The sequence below is a fragment of the Heteronotia binoei genome, chromosome 6 (assembly GCF_032191835.1).
Source record: "Heteronotia binoei isolate CCM8104 ecotype False Entrance Well chromosome 6, APGP_CSIRO_Hbin_v1, whole genome shotgun sequence".
Lineage (NCBI taxonomy): Eukaryota > Metazoa > Chordata > Lepidosauria > Squamata > Gekkonidae > Heteronotia > Heteronotia binoei.
The window spans coordinates 140,191,767-140,209,885 of record NC_083228.1 but is presented as its reverse complement, the minus strand read 5'-3'; the positions used below and the strand labels follow the sequence as shown (position 1 = coordinate 140,209,885).

At 49.2% G+C, this 18,119-nt stretch overlaps 1 protein-coding gene across 1 annotated transcript in view; it reads left to right on the top strand.

Annotated features, from left to right (window-relative positions):
* DIS3L2 (DIS3 like 3'-5' exoribonuclease 2) overlaps window positions 1-18,119 on the top strand; it is a 419,389-nt gene that overhangs the window by 181,907 nt on the left and 219,363 nt on the right. Inside the window, 2 exon segments of the mRNA XM_060242825.1 lie at window positions 6,392-6,486; window positions 10,413-10,660. Of these exon segments, the coding sequence (XP_060098808.1) occupies window positions 6,392-6,486; window positions 10,413-10,660 (343 nt within the window).

Genomic DNA, 18,119 nt, shown 5'->3' with positions numbered 1-18,119 from the left:
GCAATAGCAGACCAATTCCGTTGACCTCTTGCCGTATAGTGATGCTCAGGCCATACGTTCCTTGCAAGCTGCCCTCGTGGCTCTAGGGATGAAATACCAGGGCTCCACTGTGGCAAAACGTTTGCTACTTGTACGGATGTCTCTGGCAATGAATAGATAAAATACAAATATGCACTTGATCATCTGGACCACAGCGATATGGTTGGGTTTTTTTTTTTCTTCCATCCCTATCGTTACTGATAATAACAATCAGTGCCGTGTTTGGCTGTAGAAGAAGATATAGAAGATAGAAGATATTGGATTTATATCCCGCCCTCCACTCCGAAGAGTCTCAGAGCGGCTCACAATCTCCTTTACCTTCCTCCCCCACAACAGACACCCTGTGAGGTAGATGAAGATATTGGATTTATATCCCGCCCTCCACTCCGAAGAGTCTCAGAGCGGCTCACAATCTCCTTTACCTTCCTCCCCCACAACAGACACCCTGTGAGGTGGGTGGGGCTGGAGAGGGCTCTCACAGCAGCTGCCCTTTCAAGGACAACCTCTGCCAGAGCTATGGCTGACCCAAGGCCATGCTAGCAGGTGCAAGTGGAGGAGTGGGGAATCAAACCCGGTTCTCCCAGATAAGAGTCCGCACACTTAACCACTACACCAAACTGTCTGTACGGCTGATTCTGGATCTGGTTGCATAATGTAAATTAAAAAAAAAAAACCCAACCCATCTGCACCGCGGGACCAGGGGCAAATGGGAGATGTTTCCGCAAACCTCAGATTTACATCAAAAGCTTACTTAAAGCAAAAACATCCTGGGGTGGGGATAAAAGGAATGCTGAAACCTAATGAGATTGCCCCATGAGAATTCAGCAGCCGTTTTTGGGTTGCCTACATAATCTAAAATGACTGCCACCGGGGGTGGGATTCTAGCAGGAGCCCATTTGCATATTAGACCACACACCCCTGATGTAGCCAATCCTCCAAGAGCTGACACAAAAGAGCTTTGTAAGCTCTTGGAGGATTGGCTACATCAGGGGTGTGTGGCCAAACAGGAAAAGGAGCTCCTGCTAGAATTCCACCCCTTACAAGGCTCTTTTTTGTAAGCTCTTGGAGGATTGGCTACGTCAGGGGTGTGTGGCCTAATATACAAAGGAGCTTCTGCTAGGGTTCCATCCCCGGGTGGAAGTGGCTGAGAAACCCTCCCCTGAGCAGCTTCAGCAGCAGGGAGTGTTGGTAGGACGGGGGCCTCTTGTGTGGGCTGAAAAGTTCTACTCCTGCCTGTTTCTGGTCTGTCTATGAGTGCTTTTTGGCACCCCCAATTCATAGTGTTTCAATAAAACATATGTTTTATACCTTTGCCTTACTTTTTCTTTTTTTTTAAAAAACCCCTCTCGTCAGCTCCTTTCCGTTCAACTTGGAGACCACGATGGCTGACTCCTTTCGTAAACGGGGCGTTCTTGGGGATGATGTAAGGTTTGCGTGGCAGATCTCAGGTTTTCTTTGCCCATAGGTGGATAAGGCTTGTGCCTGCCCAGTTGCCCGTTAAAGGTTGGCGGGCTCGTCCATTTCTATCAGATCGCAGGAGCTAAGCTGGGTCAGTCCTGGGAAGAAGAAGATGGCAGATTTATACCTCGCCCTTCTCTCTGAATCAGAGACTCAGAGGGGCTCACAATCTCCTATCTCTTCTTCCCCCACAACAGACACCCTGTGAGGTGGGGGCAGATTTATACCCCGCCGTTTTCCCTGAATCAGAGACTCAGAGCGGCTCACAATCTCCTCTGTCTTCTCCCCCCACAACAGACACCCTGTGAGGTGGGGGCAGATTTATACCTCGCCCTTCTCTCTGAATCAGAGACTCAGAGGGGCTCACAATCTCCTCTGTCTTCTCCCCCCACAACAGACACCCTGTGAGGTGAGGGCAGATTTATACCTCGCCCTCCTCTCTGAATCAGAGACTCAGAGCGACTTACAATCTCCCATATCTTCTCCCCCCACAACAGACACCCTGTGAGGTGGGTGGGGCTGAGAGAGCTCTGACTGAAGCTGCCTTTCCAAGGACAACACTGTGAGAGCTATGGCTGACCCCAGGCCATTCCAGCAGCTGCAAGTGGAGAAGTGGGGAATCAAACCAGGTTCTCCCGGATAAGTATCTGCGCACTTAACCACTACACCAAACTGGCTCTCTTGGATGGGAGACCACCAAGGAAATCCAGAGTGCTACGTAGAGCTGGGCAATGGAAAACCACCTCTACGTTAATTGCCTTGAAAACTCTATGAGGTGGTTGTAAGTTGGCGGCGACTTTATGGCATTTTCCATCAACTGTCCTGGCGTAGATAGCCCAGGCTAGACATCCGTGTGCCGTACTGGAGGCCTCACTTCAAAAAAGATGCGGACACAATCGAGCGGGTGCAGAAGAGAGCAACGAGGATGATCAAAGGCCTGGTGCAGGGGTGGCCAAACTTGCTCCATGTAAGACTCGAATAGAATAAACTTCAGAAGTTTGAGAACCCCAAGACATGAATGTCGGATGTTTGAGAGCTTCAGGACAGGACAAGAAGGCAGGCAAATAGATGGGGGGAAGAGGCGGAAAGAAAGCAACTTTAACTTCAAATGCATTCTTTGAGCTGCTGGCTGGCTTGGCTTGGAGAAGTGATTTAAAGAGAAAAATGCCTTCTCCGATCCTGCCAATGGGGGCTTCGAGAGCCGCACAATGTGTGTGAAACAGCCACGCGTGGCTGTTGAGCCACAGTTTGGCCACCCCTGGCCTGGAGGAAGAACCCTATGAGGAAAGGCTGAGGGGCCTTGGGAATGTTCAGTCTGGAGAAGAGGAGATGGAGGGGGGGACCGGATTGCTCTCTTGAAGTATTTTTCCACCTGATACTTCCTGCTTTGCTTGCCACCAAATCCCGTTTTCGCTGGTAGAGAGATCTCACGATGCTTGACGTATTTCCTGTGTTGGCTGTGGGAGCTGCAAGTCTATGACGATGGGGCTTTTTCTCCAAAACCTCAAGAAGACAAAACAATAAATTCCTTTCCACTTTTTAGCACTGTCCTTTAAATTTACAAAGTCCAAATTTCGCCCCTTCTCCCCTTCTTCTTCCAAGCTTTCTAGATTTCAATTTCCCACCTTCTGATTTTATTTCATTTAACTTTAATTAGTCCCGGAAGGAAAGATAGCGATCTGTACCTTTTCTGTAGTTATCCAGATCAACACCGGTCTTGTATAGCTTTAGATGTTTAGCAGTATCGAAGAAGATTGGATCCCGTCGAGCTTATGTCAAAGAAATGACTCTGGAAACTTCTGCAGATGATGAAAATGCAACTCATCTCCGGAGACCCCTCAAAGCCTCAAATCAGCCCCCTCCCCCCCCCCCTGGACTCCCTTTTAGCCAAGCTAAATCTCCTCAAAGTTTCCTGTGCATATCTTGGACTGATCTCTGACTGAGAAAAGTAGGCAGTAAGCATTAGATTGCCTGCCGCTACCTCGAACAGAAGTTCCAGCCTGCTCCCCTTTTGAGAAGCAGTTCAGCTCGGCATTTTCCAACCCCGGAAGTCCAAGTGGAAGACGATTTTTCCACGGACCAATGAGAGAGGCGGCACTGGGGGTTCTGCCACCCCAAGCTGCCCCCTGTCTCCGCCACATCCCTGTCTCCCAGGGGGGTCTTGTTTATAAACAAATTTATTTTTATTTGGTAACATATGGTAGCAGAATTATATCTACAACTTATAAAGAGCTTAAAATAAAAAAAAAAATCGTTCTACCCCATATCTTACTTTCCTCCCACCCCTCCCTCCGTTACTTGACCCCCGCCAGTGTTATTTTTTTAAAAAAAAACAAATATTAAGGTACCCTTAACTATAAAAATCTTAATCATCAAAAATTGTCCAATGTCCTTTTATTTTCCACTCTTTCTCTACGTATCTTCTGAATTTCTTCCACTCCGCATTAAAAAGTTCTAAATCATAGTCTCTTAGTTTTCTTGTTAATTTGTCCATTTCACTCCATGACATAACTTTTGTAATCCAGTCCCATTTTTCTGGTATTTTTTCTTGCTTCCATAACTGCGCATACAATGTCCTAGCAGCTGAGAGCAAGTACCATATTAAAGACCAGGGGGGTCTTGATGGGTTGTGAACTGGGGTCGTGGTAGAGAACTCACTGAAAATGTCAAGACAGTGTGCGATTGCCATAAAAAAGGCCAACGCCATGCCGGGAATTATTAGGAAGGGAATTGCAAAAAAATCAGCCGGTATCATAATGCCCCTGTATAAATCGATGGTGCGGTCTCATTTGGAGTACTCTTGGAGCGGTCTCATTTGAAGTACTGTGTGCAGTTCTGGTCGCCGCACCTCAAAAAGGATATTATAGCATTGGAGAAAGTCCAGAGAAGGGCAACTAGAATGATTAAAGGGCTGGAGCACTTTCCCTATGAAGAAAGGTTGAAACGCTTGGGACTCTTTAGCTTGGAGAAACGTCGACTGCGGGGTGGCATGATAGAAGTTTACAAGATAATGCATGGGATGGAGAAAGTAGAGAAAGAAGTACTTTTCTCCCTTTCTCACAATACGAGAACTCGTGGGCATTCAATAAAATTGCTGAGCAGTCAGGTTAAAACGGATAAAAGGAAGTCCTTCTTCACCTAAAGGGTGATTAACGCGTGGAATTCACTGCCACTGGAGGTGGTGGCGGCTACAAGCATAGCCGGCTTCAAGAGGGAATTGGATAAAAATATGGAGCAGAGGTCCATCAGTGGCTGTTCGCCACAGTGTATATATATGTGTGTGTGTGTGTGTGTGTATGTGTGTGTGTGTATGTATATGTGTGTGTGTGTGTTTGTATAGATATACACACACACACACACACATATATTGGCCACTGTGTGACACAGAGTGTTGGACTGGATGGGCCATTGGCCTGACCCAACATGGCTTCTCTTACCTTCTTATGTGACTCAGAGTGTTGGACTGGATGGGCCACTGGCCTCATCCAACATGGCTTCTCTTACCTTCTTATGTGACACAGAGTGTTGGACTGGATGGGCCATGGCCTGATCCAGCAGGGCTTCTCTTATGTTCTCATGTGACACAGAGTGTTGCACTGGATGGGCCATTGGCCTGATCCAACATGGCTTCTCTTATGTTCTTATGTCTTTAAATGGGGGGGGGGGACCGGGGCTGTCTCTGCCTCCCCCTCCCATTTAAAGACCTCTCTTTAAAGATTGGTGGTGGCCTATAAATGAGGTGTGGGCTAAGGTAACAGTAGCATTGCACCTTCTGCCAACCTTGGACCCAGGTGGATGTAAGAGGTGGTGTGGCGTTGCGTTGAGGCTGCCTCCCCTGCAAGGGCTGGGGTTGCTTTAGTCTTTAGTCTGGGGCTGCTCTACCTCGCTCTTTTTCCTGGTTGCTAGCAGGCCACAGCCCGGTACTGGGCCACGACCTGGTGGTTGGGGACTCCTGTTCTACTGAATCAGACCCTTGGGGTCCATCAAAATCGGTTTTGTCTATTCAGACTGGCAGCAGCTCTGCAGGGTCTCAGGCAGAGGTCTTTTTCATCATATACTAGCTGGTTCTTTCAGCTGGGGATTGAACCTGGGACTTTCTGTATGCCAAGCGGATGCTGTACCACTGAGCCACAGCCCCACTTCATGGCTCTCCAGGGTCTCAGGCTGAGGTCTTTCTCATCCCCTGTGGCCTGTTCCTTTCTTAATTGTAGACGCCGGGGATTGAACTGGGACCCTTCTGTATGCCAAGCAGATGCTCTGCCACTGAGTCACAGTGTCTTTCCCTGCTCTCTAACGGGCGGAGTCTTTTGTCCGCTCGTAGGACTCCTCACCAGCCCTGTTTAATGACGGCTGGGCCGCAGCCGACGGCTATCTCCTTGCAAGGTGCGGTTTTGGTTCCGAGGCGAAATATGCATTTTACAACCCCGCAGTAACGTTCTTTAGAGGAAATTAAATGTTATAACGAAGGGAAGTGCTTAAAGAGGGGGGGACTATTTATGTAACGTGGAAAAGCAAAAATGACCCCAACGTTAAGAAACGCCAGGAAATTCAAAACGCTTTTTTTTATTTGCGTTTTTAATAAACAGAGCCTGGGTTCCCCCATTTTGTTTATTATGGCTGCTATAGGCGAACTTGTAAATTTCGGGCCTTGCTTTGACTGTAGCAGATGTGCCCAGTGGAAGTCAACCGTATATCTGTTCCCCATTGCAGCCTGGAGGGATATTGAAAGGCTGCTGTTCGTTCCTTGGCTCTTTGGGCATACTTTTTTTTACAAATGATGATTGAAATGCTTCTTTCCACCTGGGCCAACGTTTGACGCTGGCCCTTGGGGCTGCCAAAACAGAGATGGAAGCGATCGTGGCACACTCATTTTTAAACGTGTGTTTTTCTATAGGACCGGACCCAGAGGCCTGTGTCGGCTCCCGTGCAAAATCGGAAGGCTCCTCCAAGGTGAACGACCCGGAGCAGTTTCTTCAAAAGACGGGCAAGGTAGCGTCTTGCTGGAACCATTCCAATGGCTGTATTCGTTCCGCCCTTGAAAGCAGCGACTCGGGCACCAACTATCTCGGTTTTTTCCCTACCCCACAAGGTGTTCTTGGGACTAAAATGGGGACGGTCTGCTTTGGGGCGGCTCACAGTTCTGTAGTGGACAAGCAAGCTGGGCGGTTGCCTCGGGTGCTGGCCTTCTGGGGGTTCTGAATCGAGTGCTCCCGTGTGACTTGATGACATTATCATAACTTCAGGGTGCTGAGAACCAGAGAGGATTGTTAGGCGCTCCAAAGGGATCTGTCGAGGCTGGGTGAGTGGGCGTCAACGTGGCAGATGAGGTTCAATGTGGCCAAGTGCTAAGTAAGGCACATTGGGGCCAAGAATCCCAGCTACAAATACAAGTTGATGGGGTGTGAATTGGCAGAGACTGACCAAGAGAGAGATCTTGGGGTCGTGGTAGAGAACTCACTGAAAATGTCAAGACAGTGTGCGATTGCAATAAAAAAAGGCCACCGCCATGCTGGGAATTATTAGGACAGGAACTGAAAACAAATCAGCCAGTATCATAGTGCCCCTGTATAAATCGATGGTGCGGTCTCATTTGGAATACTGTGTACAATTCTGGTCACCGCACCCCTGTGTGACACAAAGTGTTGGACAGGATGGGCCATTGACCTGATCCAACATGGCTTTTCTTATGTTCTTGTGTTCTTATTATCAGTGGAGGGCTCCAGAAGTTAGCCTTGCCTAGGATACCGGACAATCTAGGGCCGCCCTGGTAGTAGAATGTGTGCTTTGCATAGAGAATGTTCCAGATCCAGTCCCTGAGATCTGTTAGAACAGGGGTGTCAAACATGCAATTCAGGGGCCGAATCAGGCCCCCAGAGGGCTCCTATCAGGCCCGCGAGCAACTCACCGTTGTCTGCTTGCTTCTCCCTCTCTTTCTTCCTTCTGCATCACAGCTTGCTTTGCCAGGCTTGCTCAATCGCACAGGAGCTGCAGAGCAAAGCTCCTACCTTGTGGAGGACGTGGGGGAGGAGAGCTGGATTTGCCAGGCTCTCTCAATTGTACAGCAGAGTTACTGAGCCAAGCCTCTCTTCCTTTTGTTGGGCGAGGCTCAACAAGCCAGCGAGGGGGATTAGGCTGTGTGTGTTTGTCTGCGTCCTTTATAAAGTTTAAGAGCCCTGTGACGCAGAGTGTTAAAGCTGCAGTACTGCAGTCCTAAGCTCTGCTCACGACCTGAGTTTAATCCCCAGCAGAAGCTGGGTTTTCAGGTAGCCGGCTCGAGGTTGACTGAGCCTTCCATCCTTCCGAGGTCGGTAAAATGAGTACTCAGCTTGCGGGGGGGGGGGGAGAGTGTAGATGACAGGGAAAGGCAATGGCAAACCACCCCGTAAAAAACTGGGTTTAGGTAGCCGGCTCCACGTTGACTCAGCCTTCCATCCTTCCAAGGTCGGTAAAATGAGTACGCAGCTTGCTGGGGAGCGGGGGGGGGGGGGGGGAGTGTAGAGGACAGGGAAAGGCAATGGCAAACCACCCCGTCAAAAGTCTGCCGCGAAAACATTGTGAGAGCGACGTCACGCCAGAGTCGGAAACGACTGGTGCTTGCACAGGGGACCTTTCCTTTCCTTTATAAAGTTTATATCTCCCCGACCTGGCATTGCATTTTATGATAGGCATTGCCCGGCCTGAGAAGGTCAAGATCCAGCCTTCATAGCAAATGAGTTTGACACCTGTGTGTTAGAACATAAATTCTTAAACGGAAGGGATCTTGGCTAGCGGGCCCAGGAAAGACCCCACTCCTCTACGCCTGAGAATTAGTTGTCAGATCAGGTTAGCATTATTATTGCTCCTTTAAGGTGAGGATCATCAAATACACGATTGAAACATCTGAATAATTAAAACAATGGAAAACTATTAAAAACAATCCGATAAAACCATACAGACGAACAACACCGTAACCCATAATCGTTTCATGGGTCTGTGCGAAACAAAGCAAACGGGCTTGCCGGCTTGCGATAGTCGGGGACAGACAAATGTCCCTTGGTCCACTGAGGTCCCAGTTTGAGAGCCAGTTTGGTGTAGTGGTTAAGTGTGTGGACTCTTATCTGGGAGAACTGGGTTTGATTCCCCACTCCTCCACTTGCACCTGCTGGAATGGCCTTGGGACAGCCATAGCTATTGCAGGAGGTGTCCTTGAAAGGGCAGCTTCTGTCAGAGCTCTCTCAGCCCCACCCACCTCACAGGGTGTCTGTTGTGGGGGAGGAAGGGAAAGGAGATTGTGAGCCGCTCTGAGACTCTTCGGAGTCTCCCTCCCCCCCATAGCCTGCGTGACCTGGCGACCCTAGGCCAAACCTGTGACTCCCTTGAATCTTTTATACACCACTCTTACCCAGTAATTCTCAACAACCTTTCCCTTATAAAATGGGTGGGAAAATGGGGGGAGGGAAACGTGTGCATTTAGCTCATTACTTCTCCCTTCTGTGGTAATTCAGAATGCGGCATTCCAAATATTGTCACTTCAAGGTTTACACAAAAACGCCCAGAATTAACCTTATAACAATGGGAAGGATTTTTTTAAAAAAATGATAGAGAAGTCATTTCCCAACGTTTCGGTGCCACAACCGAGAAGGCCCTTCTCTTGGAACGCCTCCCGTCTAGCCACAGATGGCAGGACGACCAAAGCGAGATTTCTGAAGGTGACCAGAATGTATAGGTGGGCTCATGTGGGTGAAAGTAGTTCTTGAAGTATGTTGGTTCTGGACCGTGTGGGGATTGAAAGTGATTACCAGCACCTTTTGGGGCTAGATAAGCACCTTGCTGTACAGCCCTGAACTCCTTTGAGGGACAGTAGTAAACAGTAGTGGATTCCGGTCCAGAAACGTGCTAGAATAGAAAGTCTTTTAGGAAATACCAGCTTTCCTGCTTCTTGTCACTGCAACAGAGCAGTGTGTCTCGAACTCTGGGAGCTGGAAGGACAGGATGCAAAAGGAATCAGGTCGATCAACTTACGGCATCACAGTTCTCTCAGAGGCACTTCTTTCGGAGCTCTCCCTGCCCCACTTACCGCACAGGGTGTCTGTCGTGGGGAGAGGAAGGGAAGCAGATTGTAAGCTGCTCTGAGACACCTTAGGGTAGAGAAAGGAAGGGAAGGAAAGGAAAGGAAAGGTCCCCTGCCTAAGCACCAGCATGATGTCGCTTTCACGACGTTTTCACGGCAGACTTTTTTACGGGGTGGTTTGCCATTGCCTTCCCCAGTCATCTCTACTTTCCCCCCAGCAAGCTGGGGACTCATTTGACTGACCTCGGAAGGATGGGAGGCTGAGTCAACCTTGAGCCGGCTGCCTGAAACCCCAGCTTCCACCAAGGATCGAACTCAGGTCGTGAGCAGAGCTTAGGACTGCAGTACTGCAGCTTTAACACTCTGCGCCATGGGGCTCTTCTGGATAGAGAAAAGCAGGGTATAAATCCAACTCTTCTGCTTCTACCTACCTACTCACCCACCCATCTTTCTTCTTCTTCCTCTTCCTCTTCTTCTTCCTCTTCCTCCTCTCTCTGTCTCTCCCTCTGTCTGTCTGTCTGTCTGTCTCTCTCTCCCCCCTCCTCTCCGTCTCCCTCTCCCACACACATCCACACACCCACACACCTACACACATCCATCCTCCTACATTTATTCCAGCCCGCTTTCTCCCGTGGGGATCCAAGATGGCTTACATCATTCTCCTCTTCTCTGTTTTATCCGAGAGTGAGGCTGAGAGCGTGTGACTGGCCCAAAGCCTCCCAGTGAGCTTCCATGTGAGGAGAGGGGATTAGAACTCGGTTCTGCCAGATCCTGACCCAACGCTCTTAACCATACTGGGTCCCTTTGCTAGGAGCCGAGAGCCTCCCTTCTGGCATTAACTGGGCAACTCCTGTGGCTCTTCCAGGTGGTCTACATCTTGGAGAAGAAGCACTCGAGGGCAGCGATGGGCTCCCTCCGGCTCCTGACCGACCGCAACAGCGAGCTATTCAAGAAGTGTGCCATGTTCTCTCCCGTGGACCACAGGTTGCCTCGTGCCTACGTGTCCCTGGCTGACTGCCCGCCAGACTTTGCCTCCAGACCCGAGGACTATTCCAACACCCTGTTCGTCTGCCGTCTCACGGACTGGAGGGAAGACAGCAATTTTGCCTTTGGGTACGTGTCCGAAGCGTAGATCCTGTTCCTTGCAATGCAACCGTCTCCGGTTTTGCTCCTCAGCCGCCGGAATGATTTGCGATAAACAGGACTGGGAAGGTGCCTCGATTTGGGATCCTGGAGAACTGCAGTGTTCCTGTCACGACTCTGGGGGGTCTCACCAATTGCTGCCACCACTCTGGGTTCAGAGTTCCCCTTGAGAAGGCCCAGAGTCCCCTCCCAAGCCCTTCAGGCCTCCCTTAGCTAGGCCAGATAATGAGCGTGAGGACCAGGCAGTCTGAACAACAACAAAAAGGTTCATTCCAGTGCAATATAAATTAACAAGGTGCATTAACCAGTAAAAGTGTGAAGGGAAAATAAACAAATGCCCTAACGCGTCTATCTTACAGTCCCTACTCTTACTAGCACTTACCCCCTTGGGTAAGGGTCTTTTCCCTGCTTCCAGCTAAGCCTTCTAGGGAAAGAACCCCCACTTCCTGGGCTTGGCTTTTATATTCTCCTCCCAGGCCCCAGCCCTCTCTGGGCCTGTTTCCCTCCAAAACCCTCGCTACCCAATCAGAGGGACAGAGGGGATCCTGGGAGAAGTCGGCTTTTCCCAGTAACTCCTAAGCAGGCTTCCCTGGGGCCTGCAGGCCTCGCTACGCCCAGGATCATGACAGTTCCCAAGGCCCATAGCCAGAAAATTTTAGGTGGGGGGGCCCAGGGAATAAAATTTTAGGTGGAGGGGCCCTGGGGTCCAAAATGATGTCACACGCTTTAAAAATAAATTAAAAAGGAGAGTGGGGCGACAGCCAGGGCGGCGAGAGCAACGGGTAGTTCACGAAGTAGAATGTTTGCTCACAAGACTCCACAGCTTAGAGGGAACATCGGTGGGCGGGTGTGGGAGGGACTCTTAAGACCCTGTTGCATTTTGTGTCCCTCTCTGTAAAGGAGCAGAGAGATTGCAGAGCCTTGGAAATGCAGATTTAGCAGGAGCTGGAGACTTGTAACAGTTGATGGGCCGTAGATCCAGAATGAGCAAAAGTAAATACTTCTTTACGCAGCGAGTGATTAAAATGGTGAATTAGCTGCCAGAGGACCCAGGAAAGCCATCAAACTAGTGGTCCATCTAGTCCAGCATCCAGTCTCACACAGCGGGCAACCAGTTCCTCTGGAGGGCAAGCAACAGGACAGAGAGGCCGAGGCCTTCATAAGAACATCAGAAGAGCCCTGCTGGATCAGACCAATAGTCCATCCAGTCCAGCATCCTGTTTCCCTCAGCAGCCGACCAGTTCCTCTGGAGGGTCAACCACAGGGAAGAGAGGCTGAGGCCTTCATAAGAACATCACAAGGGGGGTTGGACAGATGCATGGAGGAGAGGCCCATCAGGGCGTTACTAAGCAAGGTGACTAAAGGGAACCTCCACACTCAGAGGTAGAACATGTCCGAATGCCAGGGCTGGGAGGAAACCTCAGCCTTGGTCTCTGCCCTGTTGTTGGCTGTCTGGAGGAACTGGCGGATCCCTTTGTGAGACAGGATGCTGGACTAGGTGGACCTTCACTGGTCTGATCCAGCAGGGCTCTTCTGATGTTCTTATGAAGGCCTCAGCCTCTCTGCACTGTTGTTGGCACTCCAGAGGAATTGGTTGGCCTCTCTGTGAGACAGGATGCTGGACTAGGTGGACCCTCACTGGTCTAATCCAGCAGGGCTCTCCTGATGTTCTTAGGAAGGCCTCGGCCTTTGTGCCCTATGGTTGGCCCTCCAGAGGAACTGGTTGGCCACTGTGTGAGGCAGGAGGCTGGACTAGATGGACCCTTCCTGGTCTGATCCAGTAGGGCTCTCCTGATGTTCTTAGGAAGGCCTTGGTCTCTCTGCCCTGTGGCTGGCTCTCCAGAGGAACTGATTGGCCAGTGTGTGAGACAGGATGCTGGACTAGATGGACCCTCACTGGTCTGTTCCAGCAGGGCTCTTCTGATGTTCTTAGGAAGGCCTCAACCTCTGTGCCCTGTTGGTCCTCCAGAGGAACTGGTTGGCCACTGTGTGAGACGGGATGCTGGACTAGATGGACCACTGGTCTGATCCAGCAGGGCTCTTCTGATGTTCTTACAAAGGCCTCAGCCTCTCTGCCCTGTTGTTGGTCCTCCAAAGGAACTGGTTGACCACTATGTGAGACAGAATGCTGGACTAGATGGACCCTCAGTGGTCTGATCCAGCAGGGTTCTTCTGATGTTCTTAGGAAGGCCTTGGCCTCTCTGCCCTGTGACTGGCCTTCCAGAGGAACTGGATGGCCATGGTATGAGATATGATGCTGGACTGTGTGGACCACTGGCCTGATCCAGCAGGGCTCTTCTGATGTTCATATTTTTTTATTTTGGCATTCCTGGAAGATGCTGAAGTTCTGTGCTGACCTCTGAAGGAGAGCTTTGCCATGGATCCATCACCTGTGCTTTCTGCAGAGACTTGGGAGTGTGGTGTCTTTCTCAGCAGCAGGAAGCCCCATATGGGTGATTTCCATACTTGCAGCTGAAGTGCAACAAGGAACAGGGACTTCTCTGGGGCATTTGGTGATGTTCCTTCAGAATCCACTTTGGAAAGCCATTCACAAAACCCAGCCGTGTCCGGGGAGGTACATTATTTAGGGGGAGGGGGCTCACTTCTGTGACTCTTGAGTGCCACCTGGTGGTCATCAACAGCCCACTTTCCCCCTTTGAGGGCAGATGCGTTGTTACCAGTTGGCGTGTCTTGAGGAGGGCTGCAAAATTTGGGCAGTAAGCCAGAAGAGAGACACAGTCTGTGTATGTGTGTGAGGAGACACAGTATGAGGGTGTGGACATGACTCCGTGAAGGTGTCCCTGAGCTGGCTGTTGTGCTCTTGATGGTGGAACTTGCGTTGCAGTTTGCTAGCTTAGGGCCTCAACCCCTGACAACAACATCTGGCAAGAAACAGGGATTTTGTGCACCATTCCTAAGCATTCTGTGTCTGCGCTTCGAAAGATACATTCCCTGCTCAAGAAGCTCTTAAATGTTGCCTCAGGGTGAATTAATTTAATTTAATTTTTTTAAAATTTGCGATTTATACCCTGCCCTATCCCGCAAGGTGGGCTCGATTAATTGGTCAATGGCAAACATTGAAGAAGAAGAAGATATTGGATTTATATCCCACCCTCCACTCTGAAGAATCTCAGAGCAGCTCACAATCTCCTTTCCCTTCCTCCCCCACAACAGACACCCTGTGAGGTAGATGAAGATATTGGATTTATATCCCGCCCTCCACTCCGAAGAGTCTCAGAGCAGCTCACAATCTCCTTTCCCTTCCTTCCCCACAACAGACACCCTGTGAGGTGGGTGGGGCTGGAGAGGGCTCTCACAGCAGCAGCCCTTTCAAGGACAACCTCTGCCAGAGCTATGGCTGACCCAAGGCCATGCTAGCAGGTGCAAATGGAGGAGTGGGGAATCAAACCCGGTTCTCCCAGATAAGAGTCCGCACACTTAACCACTACACCAAACTGGCTCTCCACACCAAACATTGAATGTTTTGAGATAAGATCATGATATTGGATTTATATCTTACCCTCCACTCTGAATCTCAGAGCAGCTCAGAATCTCCTTTATCTTCCTCCTCCGTAACAGACACCCCGTGAGGTGGGTGGGGCTGAGAGAACTCTTAAAGCAGCTGCCCTTTCAAGGACAGCTGTGCAAGAGATATGACTGACCCGAGGCCATTCCAGCTGCTGCAGGTGGAGGAGTGGGGAATCAAACCCGGTTCTCTGAGATAAGAGTCTGCACACTTTCTTTCTTTTTTTTTTAAAATAAATTAATATTTATTGACAAACAGAAGACATAACAATAAAAACAAAAAACCAGTAATATACACATAAAACATATTAACATCAACATCAACATTAACATTTAACATCTAATGGAGCGACTGAGCTAAAAAAACCCAAAAACTATCAATACTTTCTTAACATTTCAAAACCTAATTTTTTAGCCCATAAGTACATTGGGCTCCAAGTCTCTTCACACTCCTCCACCTTTCCTCCTTTCAATCTACACGTTAACATATCCATTTTAGCTGTTTCCAATAATTTAGACAGAAATTCATTTCTGTTCGGTATTTGCGGCTTTTCCCAATATTTAGCATACAATATCCTTGCTAATGTAATAACATGGAGTAACAACCTTTTCATTTTTTTTGGTAATGAGATATTACAGATATTTAAAAGATATAAGGAATTTAAAAGATATGAGGAATTTTCACTTTCAGCATCTTTTGGCACCAGAGTGATATTTGTACCCAGTACTTTTTTGCAAAATCGCAATTCCACCACATGTGGTATAGCGAACCTTTTACTTTTGTGCATTTCCAACACTTATCTGAACTATTTGGAAAGGCTTTTGAAAGCTTTTCTGGGGTATAATACCAACGGTAGACCATTTTATATAGATTTTCTTTTAGCAAGGTAGATTTAGACAATTTAAGATTTTCTCTCCAAATTTCCCCCCAGTTATCTGAGTCAATTGTATAGCCAAATTCTTGTAACCATTTAATCCAACTTTCCTTTACATTTTCACCTTGCATCCTCAATTCCAATAGCCAATTATAACATCTGGAAATCAGTTTTCGGTCCGACTCTAATATAATGCAATCGAATTCATTCAGTTTTTTGCATGCTTTCTTTGGTGACGGTAGTTTCCCTCTAGATCAGCTGGGTGGGGCTGAGAGAGCTCTTACAGCAGCTGCCCTTTCAAGGACAGCTCTGCAAGAGCTATGGCTTTTCCAAGGCCATTCCAGCAGCTGCAGGTGGAGGAGTGTGGAATCATACCCGGTTCTCCCAGATAAGAGTCCGCACACTTTCTTTGGGGGCGCTAGTTTCCCTCTAGATCAGCTGGGTGGGGTTGAGATATCTCTTACAGCAGCTGCGCTTTCAAGGACAGCTCTGCAAGAGCTATGACTGACCCAAGGCCATTCCAGCAGCTGCAGGTGGAGGAGTGTGGAATCAAACCCGGTTCTCCCAGATAAGAGTCCGCGCACTTTCTTTGGGGGGTGCTAGTTTCCCTCTAGATCAGTTGGCTTGGCTCGGAGAAGTGATTTAAAGAGAAAAATGTCTTCTCCAAGCCAGCCAACGAGGCGGTAGGGGCTTTGAGAGCCATACAATATGTGTGAAAGAGCCACAGTTTGGCCACCCCTGACTTAGGCCTTTGAAGAGGGAATGATGGGGTAAGAGGTGGCCACACTCAGGCATTTAGGGAGGGCGTACTTGGCACAAGAGACACCAAAGGAGACCCACTCGCTTGGATCCAGATGAACCAGGGCAGGAATTTTTGTTTGGGGTACTTGATTTTCTTGCCTCCTTCTTCCTGTGGCCGCCCCCTCCTCCCATGTTGTTCCTGGGAGTTCCCTTTCCCTTGAGAACAAGATTGGGGGGAGGGGGGCATTTCTGATCGCTGCTTTGAGCAAAAAGGGTTCTGTTATTGTTTTTTTGTCATCCAGTTGCAACCAGTATATGGCAATCCCCATAGGGTTTTCATGGCAGGAGATGTGCAGAGGCTGGTTGCCATTGCCTGCTTCCGTGTAGTGACTCTGGACTTCCTTGATGCTCTCCCTCCCAAATACTGACCCGAGCTGACGCCGCTTAGCTTCTGATGTCCGATGAGATTGGGCTATTCCGAGCAGAAATGCTTGCATCTGCAGATATTTCTAGTTTGTTTCCAAGCTCCTTAAAAGGATATGTGGGACAGGATGCTCAGCTAGGTGGACCCTCGCTGGTCTGATCCAGCAGGGCTCTTCTGATGTTCTTAGGAAAACCTCGGCCTCTCTGCCCTGTTGTTGGCCCTCCAGAGGAACTGGTTGGCCCCTGTGTGAGACAGGAGGCTGGACTAGGTGGACCTTCACTGGTCTGACCCAGGAGGGCTCTTCTGATGTTCTTAGGATGGCCTCGGCCTCTCTGCCCTGTTGTTGTCCCTCCAGAGGAACTGGTTGGCCACTGTGGGAGACAGGATGCTGGACTAGATGGACCCTCCCTGGTCTGATCCAGCAGGACTCTTCTCATGTTCTTATGAAGGCCTCGGCCTCTCTGCCCTGTTGTTGGCCCTCCAGAGGAACTGGTTGGCCACTGTGCGAGACAGGATGCTGGACTAGATGGACCCTCACTGGTCTGATCCAGCAGGGATCTTCTGATGTTCTTATGAAGGCCTCAGCCTCCCTACCCTGTTGTTGGCCCTCCAGAGGAACTGGTTGGCCTCTGTGTGAGGCAGGACGCTGGACTAGATGGACCAGTGGTGTGATCCAGCAGGGCTCTTCTGATGTTCTTATGAAGGCCTCAGCCTCTCTACCCAGTTGTTGGCCCTCCAGAGGAACTGGTTGGCCTCTGTGTGAGGCGGGATGCTGGACTAGATGGACCAGTGGTGTGATCCAGCAGGGCTCTTCTGATGTTCTTATGAAGGCCTCAGCCTCTCTACCCTGTTGTTGGCCCTCCAGAGGAACTGGTTGGCCTCTGTGTGAGGCAGGATGCTGGACTAGGTGGACCCTCACTGGTCTGATCCAGCAGGGCTCCCCTGATCTTCCAATGTTCGTAACTTGATGTGGGGCAGAGGCTTAGAGGGCTGCTCGGAGGGCCCCAATGGGACAGCTTCTTAGGAACACACCCAACAAACAGCAGCATTGCCAAAATTGCCCACCGGCCCCAAATCCCAGCAGTGACAAGGGAGAGGGATACATCAGGCAATGCAGGGTGGGATGCAGAGGTGGAACCCTAATGGTGCAGAGGTGACTATTACAAGGTGCTGGTTATTACCTTTAAAACCCTATATGGCTATACATCACTATAATGTTGTATTGTATACTGTTAAAATGCGGTATTTTATGCTATGTGAGCCGTCCTGAGCCTGCTTAATATAAATTAAAAATTATTATTATTATTATTATTATTATTTAATTAAAAAAAAAGAATTGGACACTCTTCCTCTGCCTTTCAAAATCTTCACAGGAATTAGGAGATCGCAGACAAGGGAAGCAAATGTCACTTGCGGAACACAGGGGAAATTCAGCCGTCTGCTTTCGTTTGGGCTCTTCCTGGGTCCGGTTTCTCCAGTCCCAGCAGACAGCGTAGCTGTTTCCGGGCTTCTCTGAGCTGCCAGATCACAGCCCACCTGATTAAGACCTCCACGTATTCACAGGTCATGACAGGATGGCTTTCCGACAACTCAGTTGTTCTCTTAGAATCACAGAGTTGGAAGGGACCTCCAGGGTCATCTAGTCCAACCCCCTGCACAGTGCAGGAAAGCCACAGATATGTCCCCCTAAATTCACAGGATTTAGTTAGTTATTTATTGTATTTATATCCTGCCCTCTCTGCTGAAGCAAGCTCAGGGTGGTTCACAACAGTAAAAGCATTTACAATTCCAAACTTCCAACAGTTAAAACATTGAGCAATTTAAACAATATACAGTTAAAACAGATTAAAATAATTTCGATGCT